Source organism: Nestor notabilis, unplaced genomic scaffold (assembly GCF_000696875.1).
Source record: "Nestor notabilis isolate BGI_N333 unplaced genomic scaffold, ASM69687v1 scaffold17645, whole genome shotgun sequence".
Taxonomy (NCBI): Eukaryota; Metazoa; Chordata; class Aves; order Psittaciformes; family Psittacidae; genus Nestor; species Nestor notabilis.
This window is the reverse complement of record NW_009928138.1, coordinates 28,482-51,241: the sequence shown is the minus strand read 5'-3', so window position 1 is coordinate 51,241 and position 22,760 is coordinate 28,482. Positions and strand designations below refer to the sequence as shown.

Below are 22,760 nucleotides of genomic sequence, written 5' to 3'. Positions count from 1 at the left end.
TAAGTACTAGATCAAATCCCAAGAAAGTGACTTGCTTGAAAAAAAAAACAAAACAGAACAAAAAAAAAACCACCCAAAAAACCCCAAGAAAACCCAAACCCCACCCAACAAACAAAAAAACCAAAACCAACACCCCTCCCCCTGCAACAAAACATGGGATTAAATTCTTAAACACTAATTAAAATCCTGTCTATCCTAGAAAATGCCATTCTTGAAAATGCAGGAATAGGCAAGCTGGACTTTATTCAGATCCTGTATCATACTAGGATGTATCAGGACAGCAGCTAAGTCTCCATACTCAGATTTCAAACTGTTATTTCCTTGACAGTTGTTCAATCTTACTGAAGGCAGTAGAACTGCATAGGCTTCCAAGAGGACAATATTTGCAAACAAATATTCTCAGACATCCAGTTGGCTGCTTCACCCTTTCCCCTAAGTACTGCACAAACCAAGTCTGACCACCAGAACTAATTAAGGTTTGAGTATTAATATGTAGAAAAGCATGCCAAGTGACTCAAAATGTAACCACTGGTGTTGCTTTGTTTTTAATTGAACCATAGTTTAGCTTAATGTTTTATTTCTGCTATGTAACTGCGATAAGAGAGTCAGTTATCTGAAGGAAGGTAGCAGATAGCAAGACTTCTGCTGAGTACGGCTGGGTATTGCAAGCCTAGTTCTGTAATTGCATTTCAGGTGCCCATGTATTTCTGAAAAAATCACTGTTCTTTTTTTTTCCTAATAGGTGCGAGGCAGAAATCCACAAAAGTCTCTCAGATCTGAGTTACTGTTGGTACTTTTCTTCACTAAAATAATACTAATTGAACTATGGGTAGCCAGGAACTTAATATTTAGAATAGAAAATATTAGCACAGGTGTAAAGATTCCACCACCCTCCTTCATGAACGGTGAGGAATTCTCAAGAACATCACTGGACAGCATAAAAATATAAAGGTTGTAACAAAGATGCAATTTATTTTAGAATTATTAGAATTAGGTAAAGCACTTCCACGGAAAATCGATTTGGCTGATCTCTGAAGAAGAAATCATGTCTTAGGGACTAGAAATTGGTAAAAGTAAAACATAAGATGGGAAATTTCAAACTTCATACCAAGAACTGAAAGAAACAATCAGAACTGAAAAATAAGGTATCAATAACAGCACTTCAGTAAGATAGAACCTGTATGTTCCTATCCATAAAGATATATCCCTAAAAATGAAATACAAACTTTGCTGCAGTTTCCAAGGGACAAAGAAGGGTACTACAGCGTGACGGTTGACATATGGGAGAAGACAAAGAGCAAAAGCTAGGTTAGCTTCAATAAATGGTCCTCCAATGTGAAATACTTCACAAGGACTATTGATATTGACCTTAGAATTATTTATGTAGGACACCATAGCACCTTTTTTAGCTTTAGCAGAGGGTCCAATTAGTTGTCCAGCCAGGGAAAACAAAAATTTTATGTCAGCCACCTTCTGTATAACAGAGAAAAAGTTTGTAGAAGTATGTGGAAACAGTGTCTGGAGCACTGAAATACATAGTTAAGGCTTATCAGATTTCTTTCAGACTGTGTTACTTTCTATCCACATCTGCAAGAGTAAAATGTGCTCTAATGTCACAATGTCGGCTTTTTTGCTTTGATTTTGCTTTGAAGCAGTGGATAGAACACTGAAATCAACAAACTCTTGACTTGCTGGACCAATTAAAAAACTACAGTAGTTTCCAACAAATCCGACCTATGGTCCAACCTCTCAGTATCTCTCAGGATCATGATGCCTTTTAGCTGGTAACAATTTAATCTCATAACTAAAGTTATTACTTCACTATAGTTATTTTGCTACCTTGATCCCTTGATAAAATACTTGGTGACATTTCATGGGAAGTGAAGCACTGAAATGTTTTGTATCTGAAATTACAAGAAATATATCTATATCTTCATTTCTTCACTCATTTTCCTACTACATTTAATTAATATACTACTAAATATAGCTTCTGAACACCAGTAAAAAAAAAAATTAGAAATACCCTGGCAGTAGCAGCATAAAGCTTACCAGCTTTAAGGAGAAATGCTCTACTTTGTTTGCCTTTGTTCTTAAATAAACTGCTTCATAAAAATTATCAAGATCTGTAATTCCTTATCATAATACTTAAGTATTACAAAAGGAAAGAAACAAACAGAAGCCATGTTTAACATGACATTGTTTATGATACCACTTCTGATTTTGTATTTGATAATTATTATTTGGTATTTGTGCTGGTAACTTATTTCCATTTTTCTATCAATTTTTCCATCACTAAGATTTAACTAGCAGTGATTTCCCAGGCTTCCAATAATAATTTTATTTTCAAATTGCATCCTTTACTATACTAAGACAAGTAAACTGATACTGTCCTACAGTCTTCATTTGTCTTTTATTTATTCTGTGCAGCAACATAGCAAAATAGATATTTCTTATTTATAATTTCTATATTTTCTTGTTTCTTTTTTTTAGCAACTATAAAAATATAAACTTTGGCTTTCCTACTAAGAAACTGCCTCTATTTCAGAAACATCTTGCCTTTACATATTTTGTTTAGACCAGAATACGTATGCTATTATGTAAGTGAATGTTAAATTAGTCACTAAGTTAGACTGCTAATACAAGGTAGGTCAACATAAAAAGCATTTACGAGTGTTATAGTCACTGATATGAGTGTTATAGTCACTGATACTTAGCTACTCTGGTCATAATTATTTGTAAATCAAATGAACTTTTACAGATACTGTATAAACCCTTACTTAGATATTTTGACTATTTTCTGCATACGTTACATTAATACTGAAATAACAGTATTTTAAGAAATAGTTGAGTGGACATATCAAACAATAAATATACCTAACATTCCTATAAAAGTTCAGATGTAAGTAAATACTTCACCCCCATTTTTGTCTTGTTTGTCTCTGAAACAGAGTAAAAAAATTTCTTTTCTTGTCTAGCTCTTCAGTAGTATAATTCAGCAGTCCAAGGTTTGCACAAATTTTGCAAGCTGCTCCTCCTCCAAGATTTTTACCCAGAAGAAGCTGTAATTACATTACTAAAATAACTAGAAATATTAGTGCATGATAATCACAGATCTATATCCAATTTATTTATCTGAAAAGCTAGGAAACTTTGTTACATCAAAGGTTTCTGGAACATTAGGAAAACAATTCCCAAGCATATAAAGCTTTCTATGAGCATCAATGAAATCCTCATATGATGCACTGAAGCATTTCAAATATTTTTTTAAACCACTTTTTCACACAGCTCCAATTTTCAAATGTAACTATGACTTAAAGGTATAATGAGAACCAGTTCCATATCAACACCATGAGCACACGATCTAGTGTGTAGTCTATTGTAATTAAGACCAGTGATTCAATACCTATTGCTACTGGCCAGGTATCATAGCAACCTTGTGTCACTGACTACTGCTGTAAAACTGTTCAGCACCAGCAAGACTACGCTTCAGGAAAATCTACAATGGCACTACAGATAGTCAACATCTGTGGGGGCTGTTACAGGGAGAACAACAAAGAAATCTGCTTTAAAAAACCCTATGCTTTGAAAATTGACAGGGATACCACAGTAGCACTATGAAAAGGATAAAACAAAGAGGAAGGAAAGCTCATTTTTTGTCATTAGTTATATAACTTATGCACCCACATCTTAATATCCATCCATATAAGCCGAGAGTTAAAATAATGCTGCATTACCACATTGTTTGTGTATATCCACAAAACAGTCTTTTTCTTTTTTACTAAACACAAGCATCATTCATCACCAACATTAATCTGAAAATAAAACAGACCCACTTTTAAAATAATATTTAAACTTCCACAAATGAACTCTAGATAGTCTTGTATAAATCTGCAAAAAAAAGAAAAAACAGGTTACTATGAACAAGAACCCAATATTGATTTTTCTGCGGTGCAGTAAAGCATCTCCATTCTATTTGGCTGCTGTCAAAGCCACTCTTTAACAGCTGGAGTCAAATTGCACTATTTACAGCAAGAGCCCTTGTCAAGTGGACCATAAGTATTCTAACAATACGCTATTCAAATGGCACTTTGCCACACAAATTGCTGACTTGATGAATACCCTATGTCAATGGCTAAGGCCAATATAAAAGTTTCGTTTTTATGAGAGGTTTTACATTCACATATTAAGTAAAGCTTTCTTGAAAAACTATTAAGCTATATATTTTTGGTCTTTTGACATTGAAAATAATTAAAATCTGTTTAAATATATCAAGAGGATTTGACAACATTAATATGGATCTTGTGTTAACTGCATTTGTCACACTCATCTGTTATTGGTACTCCCACTGGCACGTGCAGTACAATAAAAGAATTAAAATGGTCAAAACACCATGAAATCAAAGCATTCGGCTTTTGTATCTGTGATTTACATGATGACAAATGTTTTGAAAGAAAGCCTTTGAAACTGCACTTCTATGTGAGGATATTTTTCTGCTTTCTTCTTAGGATGGAGGAAAGAGATGATTACTCTAAAAATGTTATTTTGTCTTAAATATAATATTAATGATAAAACCATGTAAAATTAAACATTAAGAAAAAATGCTGAATCTTACTTGCTATCTTTATGTGAATCTTCTCATTATGCAAAGTAAGGATCACCCAAAAACATAATACCAACAGGACAGAATAGCTACCCCTCAACTTTTTCTGTGACAAATCTTCTGAAATTGAATTCTTTAAGAGACAAAAACTGACAGCTTTAAAAAATAATTATTAACAATTTAGCATTAAGTTAAATTTCTAATACATAATTTGCCAAAGTAGCAAAATGATAATAAAATACTCATTGTATACATGCATACTAAAGCTTTTTGGCAACCTGAAAATTTTATGATAGTTTCACCTGTGCGGTCATTATATGCTTTTTAATGTATGTGGGATGTTGCACTCTGATATGCACAGAACTTTGACTAATTTCATGGGATCTGGATTTCAAGAGAGTATTTTAAGAGTTGGAAGAATCATTACAGCACTTTCTGAAAAAACTGTTTCCTGGATAGGAACTAAGAAAAACAGCAGAATTCATAACCAGGCTTCATTTCAGCAATAACAAAACAGTGTTAAAGGAAGTGTCAGAGCTACATACTCCTTTTGTGTAGCCTGCATTTGGGCTTCTGGAATAGCATTAAAGGGTCCTCCATTGTTATTGTCTTCTCAGGTCTAGCTACACCCTATATATTTAGCCTCCAGCATCTCCCACACTAATCTACGGAACCTGCTGTAATGGGGATAGGAAGAAAAGCTAGATGTAATGGATGACAGATTTTTGATGAATGCAAAGTGGTTTCTGAAGAATAGAACTTTGTCAGGAAATTAGACTAAAATAACAGGACTATAATGACAAAAAGATGAAATAAAAGATATTTTGACAGTCATAGGGAAGTCTAAGAGACATCAATAATACTCTCTCAATAAAAAGTTTTCATCTTGTCCCAAATCATGAAAAATGTTTAAAAAAGTAAATGGAACATTTTATTGAGAAATCAAATAAAATATTACTACAATTCCACTTTTGCCTATTGTGATATAAATCCCAAAGCATGTGAAACTCCACATTTTAAAATTTACCAAAAACTATTTTCCCATATGCCATGAGCAGCACATTTTCTTCCCAGCCACTTTGTAAAATCCAAGCAATTTTTAATTTAATAAGTATGACCAAAACTACATTCCAAATACAACTATAACTTTTTCCATTGTTCCTCTTTAAAAAGACAAGAAACTATTCTTTTTAATGAACAGTGAGATCAGATTCTGTGTCAATGGCCAACTAGTGCACCATCTGCCCCACAACATGCTCAGCAGGATTACGCTCTAATAAGACTTTTCAGTAAATGGGATCAAACAGAACTTTAGAAATCAGACTAAGGTTACTAAAAGGTCAAAGATAAATATTAAGAGTTAAACAATAATTATCATAAACTCAAAGTTATATGTAAATTTGTGGATAACAATAAAAAAAACACTAGAAAAGAAAATTCAAGAATGGGGACTTGGATTAAGCTACACTTTATCAGAGATAATTTTGGAATAGACAGTATTTAATTGACCATAATTAATAAAGCCAGAAAAAGGCTGAGACCATTCTGAAGGCTGTTTCCACATGCAAGCTAAGGGAAAGCATTTTTTTCATCTTTTTTTCATCTTTCAACTTATTTCCCAGACTTCGGTGACATTCCCATACTTGTGGGAAGATATTTTAATCTAAATTCAGTACTGAGGAATATCATACATAATTTTTTTTATTGCAGAGAATAGACTTCCCAAAACCCATTAATTAGTCACGAACACTAACAAACAAGACTGAGGCCCTATTCTTCAAGATACACTCGTATCAAGAGGTCACTGAATTATCCATTCCTGAGACACAAACATGGTTTTATAAAAAGTATGTACGATTATCTTCCAACCTGAATAAAGTAATTGAATTTAAGATTATATTATATTTGAGACAGTTTTAATAATTAGTTTTACATTTAGCAAATATGGGCTTTTTAAATACCTATGAATAACTAGAATATATAGATATATCTAGGCTACAAATAGAATTACTATTGCATTTTCAGCCTTCTCATAAGGTGCCTCTGTACTTGTTTTATCAGCTTTAACAGCACATTAACACTCGTTTCAGCATGGTATTTCCCTCTGTTCTTTCTCAAAGCAAAGAGAAAGAGCACAACTTCTCCATCACTCACATTTGGTTTAATGACTTGTATCAGGAGGTTCTGAGGTTACTGCTAATAGGTGCAGTCAAAAGCCAGAGGCGTAAGGAAATAAGGTCTAACTATGGGTGCAAAGTCTCTGAGAAAACAATTCTGAGACTACCTACTGGTGACCTTGCATAAGGTACTCCCCCAGTCTTGCCCATTTGTTCTATGAAATAGGATTGAAGATGTAAAACTGAGCCAGTCAGAACAAGCCTTTATAAACTTTAAAGCAAGCCTCATGCCACTTATACAGGGCTACACATCAGTGAAGGTGAAAGAGTAAAGAATTTGGATCACAACTCCTTGCTCTGGAGACATGCTTTACTTTTCGTTCTTACCTGATCTGACGTTTTTTCTGTGTGAGTGAAATCATAAGAGACCATGCCATGTTTATAGAAGCTAGAGTGTTTGTATCCAGCATTTTTATTTCTTTTTGACTCTTGAGATGCAGGAAGTAGAGAATCTGCCACCAGGTATTCTGAATCTTCAATGGCACTAAGAATTGCTTTTGCTGTTTCACCTGTCTCATGTCTTTCCAGTGTACCTAGAGAAAAACAAACAGAAAGTGTATTTTTTCAAGGAACTATACTATTTCATATTTCAGTGCAAGTATCATAGCATTAACTTAGTACATTTCATGTGAGCAGATAAATCATGAAGAACTTACAGATGAGCCAACTAATTCCACATTTTATGGACCTTAAAAATATAATTTTACATAAGGGTCTATTCTACAGCATTATTACATTAAAAAAATAAAGCCTAATTTCTAAAGAAATCACTACGGGAAATACCGTATTCAGACAACAAGAAACAAGGTATTGCATATAACGCATGAAGTCAGTTGCAATTTTCAAAGCAACAAAAGAAATTCAAGAATATCACTTGCCCTAACTCTGTTCAAGAGAGTAATTTGTTTTGTTTCCACAAAGCCCTCACAGAGCATCTATGTCATTAACAGTGTAAACAATAATACATTTATGTAATATCTTAGTGCTGTCCTCTAGTGTTCCGGATTACAAACAGCAAGGGAAAGATCAAATTTTTCCTTCCATTCTTAAAAAATATCTTTACCTCTCACACTTTTTAAACACCTGAATATAGTACATGTATCTTAGCAGTGTGACTCCTTTAACTCTAGGCAATCAGATTCTGTTAACTGTTATACAGTTATATTTTAGTAATATTTTTATTTAGTAATAATTCTAGTAACAGTACTTTATAACTGACATTAAAAATATCTAAACTGAGCTTAAATGTATTTGAAATGAGCTCCTATTATATAATACACATTTCCTATAGGAATTAACTCATAAGAAGTTGCTGAAATGGCATGTTTCCTATAAATACCAGAGATAAAAGACATGTGAAGGATTTTTAAAGTATTAAATATCTGCTGTAACGTGAAATGTTTTTTCCCTTAAGTTTGAATTCTTTGTAGCCTCAAGTAACATAACATGAATTTTCCCTTTCACTGCTACCAGAAAAAAATGTGTAACATTGAAGTTCTATCAGTAACACCTGCTAAAAATATTGGACTGGGATTGAGGGATCTCATACGATAAGTGTTTGTGTGTATATGTGTATAAAAACTCTTCATCTGAAATTATTTCTTTGAAACTCATCCATTTCTGTTCACTGCAGTATCACTCCTGTTACTTACAGGGCCAAGAGTCTTTGAATTCAAAGCAAAGTATTGCAACTGATTCTTTGTCCCCTACAAAATCAACTGAATACCGTAGATTACTATAATATTGCACTCAAAAAACAAGGATCGGTCCTAGTTGTATTTAATATGCAATTTTCTTCATCCCTCCCCAGGATTTGGAGCTAGTGTCATGGATCATTACAGAACTGAATATTTACTGGAAGGAGAGCGTTGACCAAAGATCTTTACAAGTTGGAATGTCTACAAATACTTCAAAACAAAACTGGCTACAATGCTCCCAACACTGCTACATCATTTCAGTATTTCTAACACAAAAAATATATTAATAGAAGCCTACAGGGCTAGATGTGAGCAAACACGCAACCTTAAAAGAATTAAAAGTGTTTGCAACATTAAGTTTGGAAATAATAGTCACAATAATAGTCACTCAGTTAACATAGTTTTCGCCTCTTTATATATGCAACGTAGTCTTTCAAGCTGTACATATACCCTGTTTCACCACAGAGCCCCCTCCATCATTCAGAGCAAAAGATGAAGAAAAATCACTAAGTAAGTAGTTGTTCTCCCTTATTGTTAAGTGGGAAGGACTGAGCGTTCCCTACTACCTTCTGCAGTAATTCCATTATGCAGGGAATATTTATACGTATATACATATTGATACATACCCATCCTTGTTTTCTGTATCACATGGTCTGTGTAATTCACTACCAAGAGTACTCAAGTGGTTCAGAAATACTATAATCATAATATCCTTGTGAAATTACTGGGTATCATATTTATGGACAAGTATCTAAGGCAAATATTACACTAAATTTTTAATCAATCCAGCAATTTTGAGGGCATGGTATTAAACTTCAAAGACCTGGTTATACATACTCTTTAGCACTAGACAGAGGTTCAAAACAGGTTTTGTTAGCTTTAGATGCATCTATATGTGCACACCACCAGTCATCCCTTAGAGCCAGACTGTTATGTGGAAGATTATGTGGAAGATTCATGTGGATATAGAATAGAATACAATCATTTAATTAACGCTATCATACTATAGTAGCAAAAGAGGATAAAATCATGTTTCCGTCACAAACCAAGACATGAGTGGCCTGACTTTTCATCCTCGTATATATGCATATACACTCAGGAGAAAATGTATATATTTAAGGTTTGCATTATTTTCTATATAACAGAGCTTATTCCCTGGAAACAGCTTCAGAGCCAAGTTTTCAACTTGTGGTTGAAGGAAAAACTTTTAGTTTAAAGGAAAAGAAACAGACCAGAAGAAGGGGTAAAAGTTACAGAAAAGGGGGAGAGAAGCATTTCACCTTTGAAGACCATGGCCTGAACAGAATAAACAGGTAGTCTTAATGTACGTGAAAGCAAACTGATATTTTGTACTTTACACATGCACACATATGTATCATTTTAAAATGCTGATAAATGTGCTTCTGCTTATTGTAGTCTTATAGATGCAAACAAACAACTGAACATGTGTTACTGAACACTTCTGCTACCTACTGAACTCTTTTCTAAGTGTCAGCACTGGGATCATACTGTAGCAAGTATAACATTTTCCATGTGTAGTTCAGAAAAGAGAAAATGAACTACTTCAGAAAAATCCCTTCTGCATTCACACTGGGCAAGAAATATGACTCAGCCTCTCACACAGAGTCACAATATTTATTATTTCTGGTTTTTTGTTTTTTTTAAAAACACATTTATAGGCAGAAAACAATTATAGGCTGGACAACCAGCTTAGTTTCTTAATAACAGAAAGCTCTGATATCCTAAAATCAATTTCACCTAAAATCATCATTATGAGTTCCATGTTTATATCATTAATATGCCATTCATAACAGCTATCTCAAAACTCTTAAAAGTAGTACCTTCTAGAAAATGGTTTCTTTAAAAAGCATGGTTGCTTGCATATACACCTTAATTATGGATCTCTCTCTGTATGTGCATGTATATATATGCACAGATTTGTGTGTCCATCTGGAGTTCCAATAAGAAAGCACAAAGTGCATAGGAAAAAGGTGTGATAAAAAGCGGTGGGTATCACAAAGTGTTTATTTTATCCACTGTATTTACACTTCTGAAGAACCCAAAATACTCATTTACAAAGTGAGTAGGTGGCAGAGACAAAAATAAAGGAAGATATCTGTATTCTATGATTCCTGAATACATCTTTGAAACAAACAAACAGGGAGGGAGAGGGAAATGTGTATATATGACAAAGACATTCTGACCACTTCAAACAGTTAAAAGAATACTGGAGCAGGGTGGTTATTGTTCCAGGAACAGTTATCTGTTAGGAATGTTGTCTCTGATTTTAAAGGAAAACAAAAATAAAGGAGTAAGAAAAGGCAAAGCCTATGCATGGAAATACAGGATAGAGGACAGAAACAAAGACAACTCTGAAACCTGAAGTATTTTAAACACAAATGCACCCAAAAGCTTTTGATTGGGGAGCATAAGTAACAATGAATGAAAGGGAAAAGATAGGGTTTTCTACATAGCAGCAACACCGCTGCTATGACCCCCTACTATACATACAAAATACAGGAAAAGAAGGTCTTTATCTCTCTAAAGCTGTGACCATGGCAACCAAGTCTCAGGAACAGACAAGAGTGGAGTATTTCACTCTCCTGGGCAGCTTTGGACCACCAGATGTGACTGGCTAGAGACTGTTAAAACATCTTATTCTTCTTCTAGACCAAATACTACAAATTGTGTCTCTTGGTGTTAGCACTGTCCACACAGTTCTCTGGGTTCTGCTCTTACTGAATGATGTTTTTTTACTGAGAAGGCCACGCATATTATCCTGCCTCAAGACAAGGTATTCACTGACATCACATGACCTGTCATATCATCAGGCTCCAGTGCTTTCTGTTTGCTGTCACAGCTAAAGTGTTGAAAATCCTCAATATTGCAGTGCTGCTGTGACCTAGTAACTCAGCTGAATCTTACAGCGTAACGGTGATCTCTGAATGAAAAATGGTTTCAGAATTGATTTTGTTTGAAAAGAGTATGTGGTCAAGAACAAACCCTTTTCTTTACTAGTGGCAAAAAACCCCCAAAAAAATAAAAAAAAAAAAAAAACTAAATCACCTTTTAGAAGTCTCCTCTGTAATATTGTTTATTTTCTGTCAATATCTCCCTTTCCATAAATACCCATTTCATCTGAAAAGAAATTCCCACGAGCTTTCTTCTACACTGCTGGAGTCAGGCAAACATAACTTATGTTCCTTACTGGAAGATACTCGAATTTCACAAGTCTGCCATCTTGCTCCAAGACAGCTGTCAAGCACTTCACTTGAAAGAGTTCTCGGAACTGCTAGTGCTACCACTCTAATATCAAATGGCCCAAAGCAAAGGGAACAAACATTGCATTAAGCATATGTATTTCCAACCAATATCCAAACAAAAATAAATACGGTCTATCAAATAGAAATAGGAGAGATCAAACAAACACCAGTCTATCAAAATCTAATAATCTTTAAAGGAATATTTTACATACAGGAATAGACTAACAAAGGAGATGCCCTGTGATTATAGCACTGTATAGAGGAGCATGAAGAATGTCTTGGGAGACCACCCTTGATGTTTTTGTGCATTGCAAGATTTCAGTCTTGTAGTCCACCTGCTGTGCATTACAGACATTTTTCAGAATATGCATTTTCAAAATAACCATTGTCAAGATACCCTTCAGCTAAAGAAGGCAGTGAAGAACACCACAAACTACCAGGATATTATATATAATGCAGTCTTATGTAGGTAGATAAAAAGAGCAGTTCTCCAATGCAGCCAAGTCCTCATCTCAGGATTTCTGCTGCAGACAAAACACCCCAGGAAAAAAAGATGTAAGAACTTCCCAGTTGTCCCTCTGACTCCGTTTAAGCTATTCTAAACAGCAAAGGACAATAATCCTGTAATAGAAATTGAGATACATTAAATCTGCTAAACTAGGCTGAATGGAAGAACTTGGAAGAGACATGAGCAGTTTCTGCCTATTTCTTTATTACCACCTGAAACATGGACTGAGGATGAGAATCCCTCCTTTAATGTCTGGAATGAAAACCCTCCCTCATACAAACTCATCTTACAATGTCAATCAGTCCTCACTTTCACTTTTTTTAAATTTTTTTTGTTTTGTTCTTGTTTTAAATAGATATAGACTTCATTATTAATAATATGAAGTTATTAAATAATATTAAATGAAATATTAATAACCTTACTTCAATATTAATAGCAAAATTATTAAGATCAACTATCAGCTGTAAGAGACATTCTTTTAAACAGATATACAGCTTAATTCCATACATGTTCCAGCTAGTATACATAGAGTATATAAAAGTACATGTGTACATATATGTGAATAGAAACATACCTGACTAATCTCAGCATAAGAGTATGTCCTTAGCTTCTACAGACTAGGTAAGAGATGATACTGCTTTTTCTTTCCAAGACAGACTTTTCCAAGCTCCACTACCTTTTACTATTCTACATCAATAAGTAGTTACTGAACAATGACTCAAATTTAGAGAACTATAAAATATTCAAGTGCAAGCTGACCTGAGGTTTATATGTACAAAGTGTAAGTTGCCATAAAAAAAGGCAAAACATTTGTCAGCCTTAAGTGAAAACTTAACTAATTAAAACAAAAAGCTCCAACAGCTTCTAAAGCATATATATTCACATTTTCAAAATATGCTAACCAATGTTCCTTCATCCTTTATGTCTCTTAGAAAGTGATTTAAGAGGCAGTAGAAGATGCACTGAGAAACTACAGTAAAATGGTAACCTTCCATCTAACAGTTTATCATTTCATCATATATGTTACTTTCATCATACCTTGAATTTCTTCACAGAGCTGCTTTCTCAGAGAAAGACTGCCTAAACCAGAAATAGTTTAATGTTGCATTGTGTTAATTGTTTAAAGTTAGTTACTTTTGGTGCAAGAAGTTATCTTGTCTCAGTTCAATAGTGCACAGCTGGGTTAACGCACTCCCTGCAGGTTTTCCCTTTCTTTAAGGATGCCTCTTAAGCATGAAGGTGGAAGGGGGAGAGAAATCAAGAAGATCTCAACCCACGTGGTGTCTGCCCTGACTATTAATGTTGACAGTCAGACCATGACCTAAGAACAGAGGAGCTAAATCACTAGAGCCTTTTTCCAAATACGAAAAGCTCCCTTCAGGGGAGATACAAGCCTTTCACAGCCTTCAATTAACTCCTCCTAGTAATGCATTAGAGTACTTAGTATATGAGATGTAGTTTTGTGAAGCACTATTCTTCGTAGTTTCACAAAGGATGATGAAATCCGGTGCGATGTAAATGTTTGAGAGATCATTATTAGGAATATCAAACAAGACCTGTTTGTCCTAATAGGAGACAGGAGTACACATGAAAGCCTTTTTTTCATAACCAAGCAGACTTTAAGGCCCATATTTTCAGTTCATTCACATATGCGCCTGACTTAAGTCTGTTATTTAAACAAATTGTTTACCAATACTATGTTGTATAAATTCTAAAATGAAGGAAAGTTACCATGTGGGTGTGAATTGAGTACGTGTAGAATTTGAGTGTGTGTACAAAACCAAACTGGACTTTTTTTAAAGCATAGGGTCAGTCTGAAACAAGAGAAAATCTTACTCAAACTCAGTGTATTGGGAAACACTAAAACTAATGAAACAATTTGTCATATACCATCTCTTCGTGAAAAACACGCATCTCTCCAAAGGCCTTCTAATGCCTGAATGTTTTCAACCACACACTGGCAATTTTATCAAAAGTTTAAGTTTACTATGCAAATGTCTAGGAGTTCATTAAAACTCTATAGGCATTTCCTACAAGTAACTTAGCACAATTTGCCATTTTGAAGATTTATAGTTTATTATCAGTTAAAGATGAAGATCATTGCTCTACTCACATGAACTGCAGAGACATCGATGTGATGCCCCTTCCTAACCACCATTTCACTGTTACTTCATCTTACTCTTGCAAGTGTATAAATGTCCTGGATTTCTGGACCAGGGCATCAGACCATATAGGCAAACTTTGTTAGCCAGGAGAAAGAGAATAAACAGACTTCACAGAAACTTAATATTAAAGAGGGGATTTTGCTCCCAAGCATGTAAAAAAAATTAAAAATAAAAATAAAAATAAAAAAAGGCAAGTAGTTAGAGTTTCCCAAAAGACTTCCCAGATGTAGTTCCCAAGGACTCTAAAACTGAGTTTTACATCAGTCCAGATCTTTAGGCTATGCAGAATTCATTAAAAAAAAAAAGATAGAAGGAAGTGACTGTTACGACTTTGGCCCTAGCTACACCACAGCCTTCAGCATATGAAATGCAACCACAGAATTCATCAACTAGGCCACACTCAAGTCTAATTCTGCCCAATGACCTGAAGAGAAAAAGAGAAAAAGATGGAGTCACAGAAGAGAGAAAGGGAAAGTGAAGAAAGATATCAAAAGACACTGTAAATGACCACATTTTGCAAAGACTAAACCATCACAGGAGTGTAATTATTGTTGCTTTTACAATAATCTAGGCGTAAGTCCATAGCAAATTAATGACCAAGTTTGCAAGAGAAAGTTCTCATACAGTTTTTAGAGAAATGATACTCAAACTCTTAGAACCAAGAGTTTCATTAAAACAGTACAACTTAATTCCTCGCAGCCACCTGATGAAGCCTAAGCCTGAGTTTTCTAAATAGTTTAATCACTAATTTCTTTGAGATGAAAAAAGAAAAAAACAAGGCACAAAACTAACAAAAAAAACCCCCACCAAAACAACCAAACCCAAACAAAAAAAAAACAACAAAGCACAACCCCACACCTTGTGTGATACTTACATAGATTTTACCAGAAGTTTAGAAGACTTATTATTGTTTGAACCAATTATAAAAATATTGGAGCATACTTAGCTATCTTTAAACAGTGTTTGAAAGTGTTCCAGCATGTTTGACTATCAAAATGATCAATCATTTCATTTTCTCCACAGCAAGAATGCTTCTGAAATAGAGAGGTTTTACATAACAGTTCAAATTACTCAATGTGGCACTAGCAACACAAGAAATATTTTCAGGGTATTTCTGAACTTATTTTTTTTATACAGATTCATTTTGTCATAGAAGTGATCACACAGATTGGTTTGACTAATGCTAGACACTGCACATTTTATAAGGGGTGCCAATCTTACTAAAAGTCTGTATTAATTTACTGATACCTGTGTAGTTTTTGAATGCTTGAGCTAAAGTTTTCTATGCTTGACTGCTACCTTAAGGTGGTGGCATTTTTTGTTTCTCAGCAAGTGTTTCAAATCATTTATCATTCATGTTGAAGTCATGAAACACACAGGTGTTTTGTAAGATCTTCACACCTTAAGGTATGGAATCAAAGCTGAACATCACACTTCTGTGAAATACACTGTCAATGCTGATGTCTTGTTCCCACTGCAATGAATTTTAACTGAAGCACCATTACTTTTTCTGTTTGCTCAAACTAGATCTATATAGAATACATCCCACATGCTGACATACATAGAATCAATCTTATTAGAGTGAGTGGAAGTGATAGTCTTTCAATATCTGAAAGATATATCCTACAAGGATCCTACAAGCATCCTACAAGGATGCTGGGGAGGGACTCCTCATTAGAGACTCTAGTGGAAGGACAAGGGGTAATGGCTTTAAACTTAAACAGGGGAACTTTAGGTTAGATATGAGGAAGAAGTTCTTCACAGTGAGGGTGCTGAGGCACTGGAATAGGTTGCCCAAGGAAGTTGTGAATGCTCCAACCCTGGAGGTGTTCAAGGCCAGGCTGGACAGAGCCTTGGGTGACATAGTTTAGTGTGTGGTGTCCCTGCTCATGGCAGGGGGGTTGGAACTAGATGATCTTAAGGTCCTTTCCAACCCTAAATGTTCTATGATTCACCTTTATCTAAAAAATAATGTATATACAATGTAGAAAATTATATATAAGAACCAACATCATATTAGGTTGGCAAAGACAGGTAGTAATGGCAAAGAAAATCTCCGAAATTAGGTAGCAGTCACTTCTATGCAAGTCTCTGGTACGCTGTACACTAAACCACACTTTTTAATATTACATAACACCTAGAGAGTCCTAAGAATAATTCTATGGAAAGCAACTGTCATTTGCAGGATTCTGCTTTGCCTTGATGCAGAAGTTAGAAACCAAGACAACTGTAATGCTTCCACACTTGACAGGAAAATAGTAGAAATAGTTACTATGCACCCAGATAATGTGATATCCAACACAGCAAAATACAAGAAAAAAATATATTCAAAAAAGGATACAAATAAGGCACAAATAGGGAAACCAATATGCACAAAACAGTGAGGATAAAACAATATCTTAGGTATTTCTTTAGTAATTGTCCTCAGGAGTTCAGAGGTACATGGGAAAAAACCTAAATGCAGAAGCACACAAATCTAATTTGTGCAATCAGATTTGCACAAATGATCTTAACCTTAACATCTGTGGGATTTTCAAAGCTCAAACTTCTCTTCTTTCCAACACATCTCCTACATGTAGAGTTATATAACTTTAATAATCTGTTTAATAATCTGTCATCTATAGCGATTCAATTTTATGTAGAAAACTTCAGTTGTAATTTATTTTTTAAGTGTCCTGTTTGTAATTAAATAGTATAGAACATCAACAAGTAACTAAGGATCCATAAACAATTCAGAGGTGAGGATAGTCATCAAAAAAAGAGAAGAGCCAAACAGGTATTGTACTTAAGCTTATTAAAACATTTATAGTCAATTACTTTATGAATTTTATTTCCCAGAAGTGCACATTTCAAGCAGGAACAGTAAAATCACCACTGCCATTAACTAAAACACTGATTAAGAACTAAAAATCACTACGCTCACCACAGCTCTTGTACAGACATCAAGCACAACATGGAACAAACTAATGAATTTGAAAATTATATATAAATAATTTATCCTTAGTATTTTGTAAAAATGTGTTAGATATTTTCAATCAGAAAAAAAATCATGGAGTTTCTTGTTTCTGAAGGACTGGAGCATCCTTCAGATTATTCAGTACTTTTGCAAAATTAATAGATCAGGTTTTGTGTATAAGAAGAATAATTGCCCTTTTGTATGTGAAAAACAAGATCCCCCAGGCTTGGGGCTTAGACTATGACACAGTTTTTTGGACTTTGGTTTTAGAGCTCACAGACCATTTTTAAAAAACAGCTTCTACATAATTACTGAAAAATTATAAAGGTACTACTACAACAACATGTGAAAGCACCTCTACTGGTCCTCTGAAAAAGATCAGAGGAAGATGTTTTCTGCATTTTGGACACATTTCCCTTGTCACATGGGGTACTGTTTACACTGGTACTATGAATGCAAGTGAGCAGTATCTGTACTTGATTTTATTCTGATACAGCATATTAGCAGTAACAGTAGTGACAGTGTCATAGACAACAGTGCAATAAGACAATCCCCAGTGTATTCAGATAAACAGCCTGTAAGACTATTAAGCCATTACATTTTCTCAAAAGGATTGTAAGCATACACTTATTTCTTACTATACAGGAGATCTGACCTCAGCAGAAATACTCTTTAGGCATATGTTTCAAGGGGGTTTTGTGTTGCAGTTAGCATCATGCAAAAAATTATCAAAACTTGCATTCCTTGGTCAAGTATGAAAAATATAACATAGCCAATGTAAAGTTAAAGATGTCTTATGATAATAAACAGAAAGTTCTATTAAGTGATGTTATTCTATTTTTAAGCTCACATTAAGCATGTTATAAAACGATAAAACAGAACAAGACTTGCAAGGCAAGAGAAAACAGGAAATTAGTAGATGATTCATTCTGCAAGCATCATGAACTTGACAGAATAAAGTCATATTAAGCTAGTACTAATTGAAAGGCTAAATCTATCTCTGATAATGAAGATTGCTATCTCTGAGCGAGGAGGATTGCTTTTTAAATTCTACCCATTATTTCCTTGCTCTGAGTACATATTAGAAATGTGGCTCTGTAGACATTCTGCCATATGCTGTATACAGCAAATAAAAAGCACTGATCCTTTTATTACTACATATTATCATGCTGATATTTACCTTTTTAAAAAAAGCAAAGATACCAGCTGCTTAGGAAAATGTAAAAGCAATACAAGTAACAGTTAATATCCTTATTGAAGTGGATTTCAAGTGGAGGCTATTGCAAAAATATTCTGTACTTTAATTTGAATAAAATTTGTTATTGATTTTCATATTTGTCTTCTAGCACACATAAGTTTGGAGCATATCCTGTACACATGCTATGTTAATATTCCAAATGTATTATTAGATCAATATTTATTGTCATAGAAAGATACTCTACTATAATGGAAAGTTGCCATATCTACATATTAAAATTTAGGTAAATACACTAAACTACACAATTAGTTCATGGCTTCTGTATTTATTTATTTTTTACAGCACTACCTCCATGCATGTGTAATGATGATATTTAAACTTAGAATTTCTTTGTTCCAAAGAACTAAAAGGATGAGACTGAATTTATCTTATTCTAGACCTATAATAGCAGCAGGAAGCAAGCTATGCTCCCCTCCTTCCTTTTCCTCTTTTAGACTCCCCTTGTAGTTCGCAGGGAAAAAAAACCTTCTACTTATTCCTACTTCCTTCTGCACATTATAAAACCAACATGAACAACTAGCTCATAGACAGAGGACTTAAGTATAAATAGAGATCTTAAATATAGATAGAAATCTCAAGTAAATCCCACTTGAAGTCAACTATACTCATGGTATTTAACACATTTCTGCACAAATTATGCTGAAATGCCTCTTTGGACTAAAGGCAGCTCAAATTTCTGGTTACCTTCTATTCACTATGTAAAATAAGGTGTCTGGCAGTTTCATGAATAGAGGGTACAACAAATTCTACATGAAGTAGTACTAGCTTGGATTTTAATCTGTGTGACAATATTTCTCCCACCACAAAGTGTAAAAAAACCTATTATGAAAGCCTGCTAAAAGACAAACATTTTTAAAAGTTCAGAATGTTTTTTGAAAAAGTATGTCAGCTTCTGTCACAGAAAATTGGACGATGAACTGTTATGCATAGTGGAGTCCTTCATCTGCTGAAGGGATCAGCCTCCTAATTACCTGATGGAAGAACAGTTTTGAAGCGAAATTGGTATAACTGAGAGGCAGTCATAGGCACTTGATGCCCTAAACTTTTGTAAAGTCATCTGTCAAATTCAACAGAATTATTGCTGACTCTACAGCAGCGTAAATATTGAAATATTCATGGAAATTGTTGAACCCACAGCCTGAAATTATAAGCAGACTGGCTGTTTTCCCAGTTGTCCATTAACTCTAGTACAGTAACACTGTTCTAATTTTTTTTGTTTTAAACTGCAGTGATACAAGTCTGACAAAATCAGGTCCTCCCCTTTCCTCTTAAAGACTACATAGCCAGAAGGAAAACAATGAAAAACTCTTTTTGACTATAGAAACAACAGAATTTTATATTATGTCCCTTTCCATAATGGAATCCAAGCACAAGGATACCACTAGATTTTAATCTGGTTAACAGTCAGGGAACATGCTCACAGGTATAAGCAAGTGGTACTATGCACAGCTGCCTGTTCACTTGTCAAGAGATGAAATTCATGATGAAAAGCTGCTGTGCATTTCTGGAGAGATTTGTCTGTGATGCTGTGTACAGCTTTCCCGTACATCTGAACAATACTTCAGTGCCACTCAGGCAGACAAAGTATCTACATAGCTCTTGATCCGGGTCAGGCCAATTTCAAGGATCGATGCCATGACCTCTTGTGTTCTCTTGCAGTACAAATATAATTCAACATTAAACCAACTACACTACATCCTAGTGGGCTTTCCCAGGTATTCACCCTAGATGGCATTTTTTAGTCACCAATGCCTGACTGGAACACCCAAAAGAATTTGTTAATTACTAATGTAGCAAACAACTCCATCCTTTCTTGTGTTCCGGCTGTTTTCCTTAAGAGGTGGTGATTGTAGCTCTTATTCTTCCTTGATAGGAATAACAGAAGATACAGGAACAGCAATTAAAAACCAAACTTTTAACTAACTGCACCTTTTCTGAGTATGCAATAAATATGAACAGTGGTATCAATTTTAATTCCTCTAACTTTGAATTAGACAGCATTTTTCAGCTGACAGTTAAAATATACCCTAATCTTTGTCTCTGTGGTACCATTGCAATCCTACACTATTAAATTTCACTGATGTATAAAGAACTCACTATACTTTAGTGCAAAGTTTTCTAGCTGTACTAGATAAACTTGCATTAAAGACGTAATTTTGTCTCCAAGCCATTGTTTAGACTGCCTTGGGCATTGTATGGTGATAGAAACTATCAGTTTTTACATTGTTGAGTGCAGGAATTTGCATCTCTATAGAATTAATGAGTCAAAATCATCTTCCATATTGTTAAGCACATGCAGCAGCTCTGAATTTACTCCACAATATTTACCTTCTGGAAATCTGGGAATGAAATGATTGTTTAACTGAAGAACCTCATTGCACCATACTGTGGTGTCCTGGGTTCAGCTGAACCCAGGACATGTGGTGATTAAAGTATCCCCATTTTCAAGAGTTAATTCAAAGCCACCACATATGGAACTACCTTTTCTACAGAGATAGTTCTTTAAATCAACAGCCAAAAGTTTCAGTTTGAAAATGACAGAGTGAATTATTTAGCAATTATTTACTTAGCCCCAGAAGTTCAGAATACTTGTAACCTGTCAGTGCTATTTCTAGTTAATAATACACATTCCTGAAGTAATAACGAAAGGCTGACCAAGGAAAAAGCTGAGAACTTGCACAATTGTTTTGTTTTAGATGTCGATATATTTAAACCTTTAACTTTTTTACCAGAATACACATTTTATACAAAATATCTAGACCAAAGAAAAAGATATTATGTTTATCTTAAAAGTGTGAAAGTACACGACATAAGCCCCCTTAGTGCACAAGAACAATCCTGTTGTGAACCGCTATCCTCCTGCAGACACTAGTGCACATAAGTCCTACTAAAGATATCCCTTGATATGAAGTAGTGTATTTCTCCATGATGCCTCCACAGCTCTAGAAATAAGCTTGGCTAATTCAACTTCTAAATTTGATTTTTGTGCAATGATGAATTAAATTATACTCTCATATCATTAGCAAGGTATTTTGGCTTGAAGTTTGGGTGGGGGTTTTCCATTTCTTTTTGGTTTTGTTTTTTTTTTAAGATGGATATAAAGCATTGCATTGACATTCTGTGTGGTCTCAGTCCCCTTAGAATCTAATGTCTTTTCAAAATGCATATGAAGTCTTGACACCTTGTGAGCTTTAACCTTAATTCACATCACAGGAGCATCTGAGGAGCTCTTGCACTGTACTCTACAAACACAACAACAGCACAGACTATGATGGATCCATGACAAACATATTGTAAAAGTACATATGAAAAATAATCATTACATGCTCTAGTCTGTTTTAAAACTTCAGTAGCTCATCTATTTCCTTTTTTAAACAAAGTGATTAAGTTCTGATAGAAAATAACTGATGAAAATCAGTTTAAAATTACAGCTATGACAACAGATTTATAAGGAAACAAAATATTCTGTTTGTCCCTTATTTCACTTATGTGTTCAGTTTTATTGCAGAGTTTCAAATGCATGATAATTCTTTGATCAAAAATGACTCCACTAGAAATGCTAACTAACATGTAAGTACAATGACCTTCAGGGATGTCGCACTCTCAAATTGATCTGTACTTAGGAAACAGCCTACCTATGGTTACATGTTTTTGAGAACTATCCCTTTTAGCTGTAAAATAAATCATTCAATATCAAGATTTCCCACAACTAAATTCCTCAACTGTTTTCAACACTAGTTTTAAAAGAACATTGAAAATGTAGACAGAAAGCTGAAAACTGGTAGCACCTTTACAAGCTTCTCCATAAAAATATGTGTATTTGTTAATGATTGCTGAACATTTAGATGCCTGCTCTCATTTCCCTTAGTTACCACAGGGATCTAGTATAATATTTTTCCATCCTGCCTTTAATACTTTACCACTAGTAAAGGTGACTTTCTGGCAATTACTACAAAGCAAGCAGGTAGGCAATAAGAATCAAATTAATTTCACGTTTTTGCTTTTCAGTAAAGGGGCAGATATATAGCACACATAGAGGCAGATATACATATAGGATATATAGGGGCAGATATAATAGTATAACACCTTATATTCTTAACAGAAATACTATTTGCATACAAAAAGTGCATGACACC

The 22,760-nt window shown here is 34.4% G+C and overlaps 1 protein-coding gene across 1 annotated transcript in view; it reads right to left on the bottom strand.

Annotated features, from left to right (window-relative positions):
- The window catches only part of WDR72 (WD repeat domain 72), a 105,191-nt gene that overhangs the window by 63,720 nt on the left and 18,711 nt on the right, over positions 1–22,760 (bottom strand). The window contains exon 13 of the mRNA XM_010014391.1: positions 7,105–7,310. Within this exon, the coding sequence (XP_010012693.1) occupies positions 7,105–7,310 (206 nt within the window). The remainder of the gene's footprint in view (positions 1–7,104; positions 7,311–22,760) is intronic.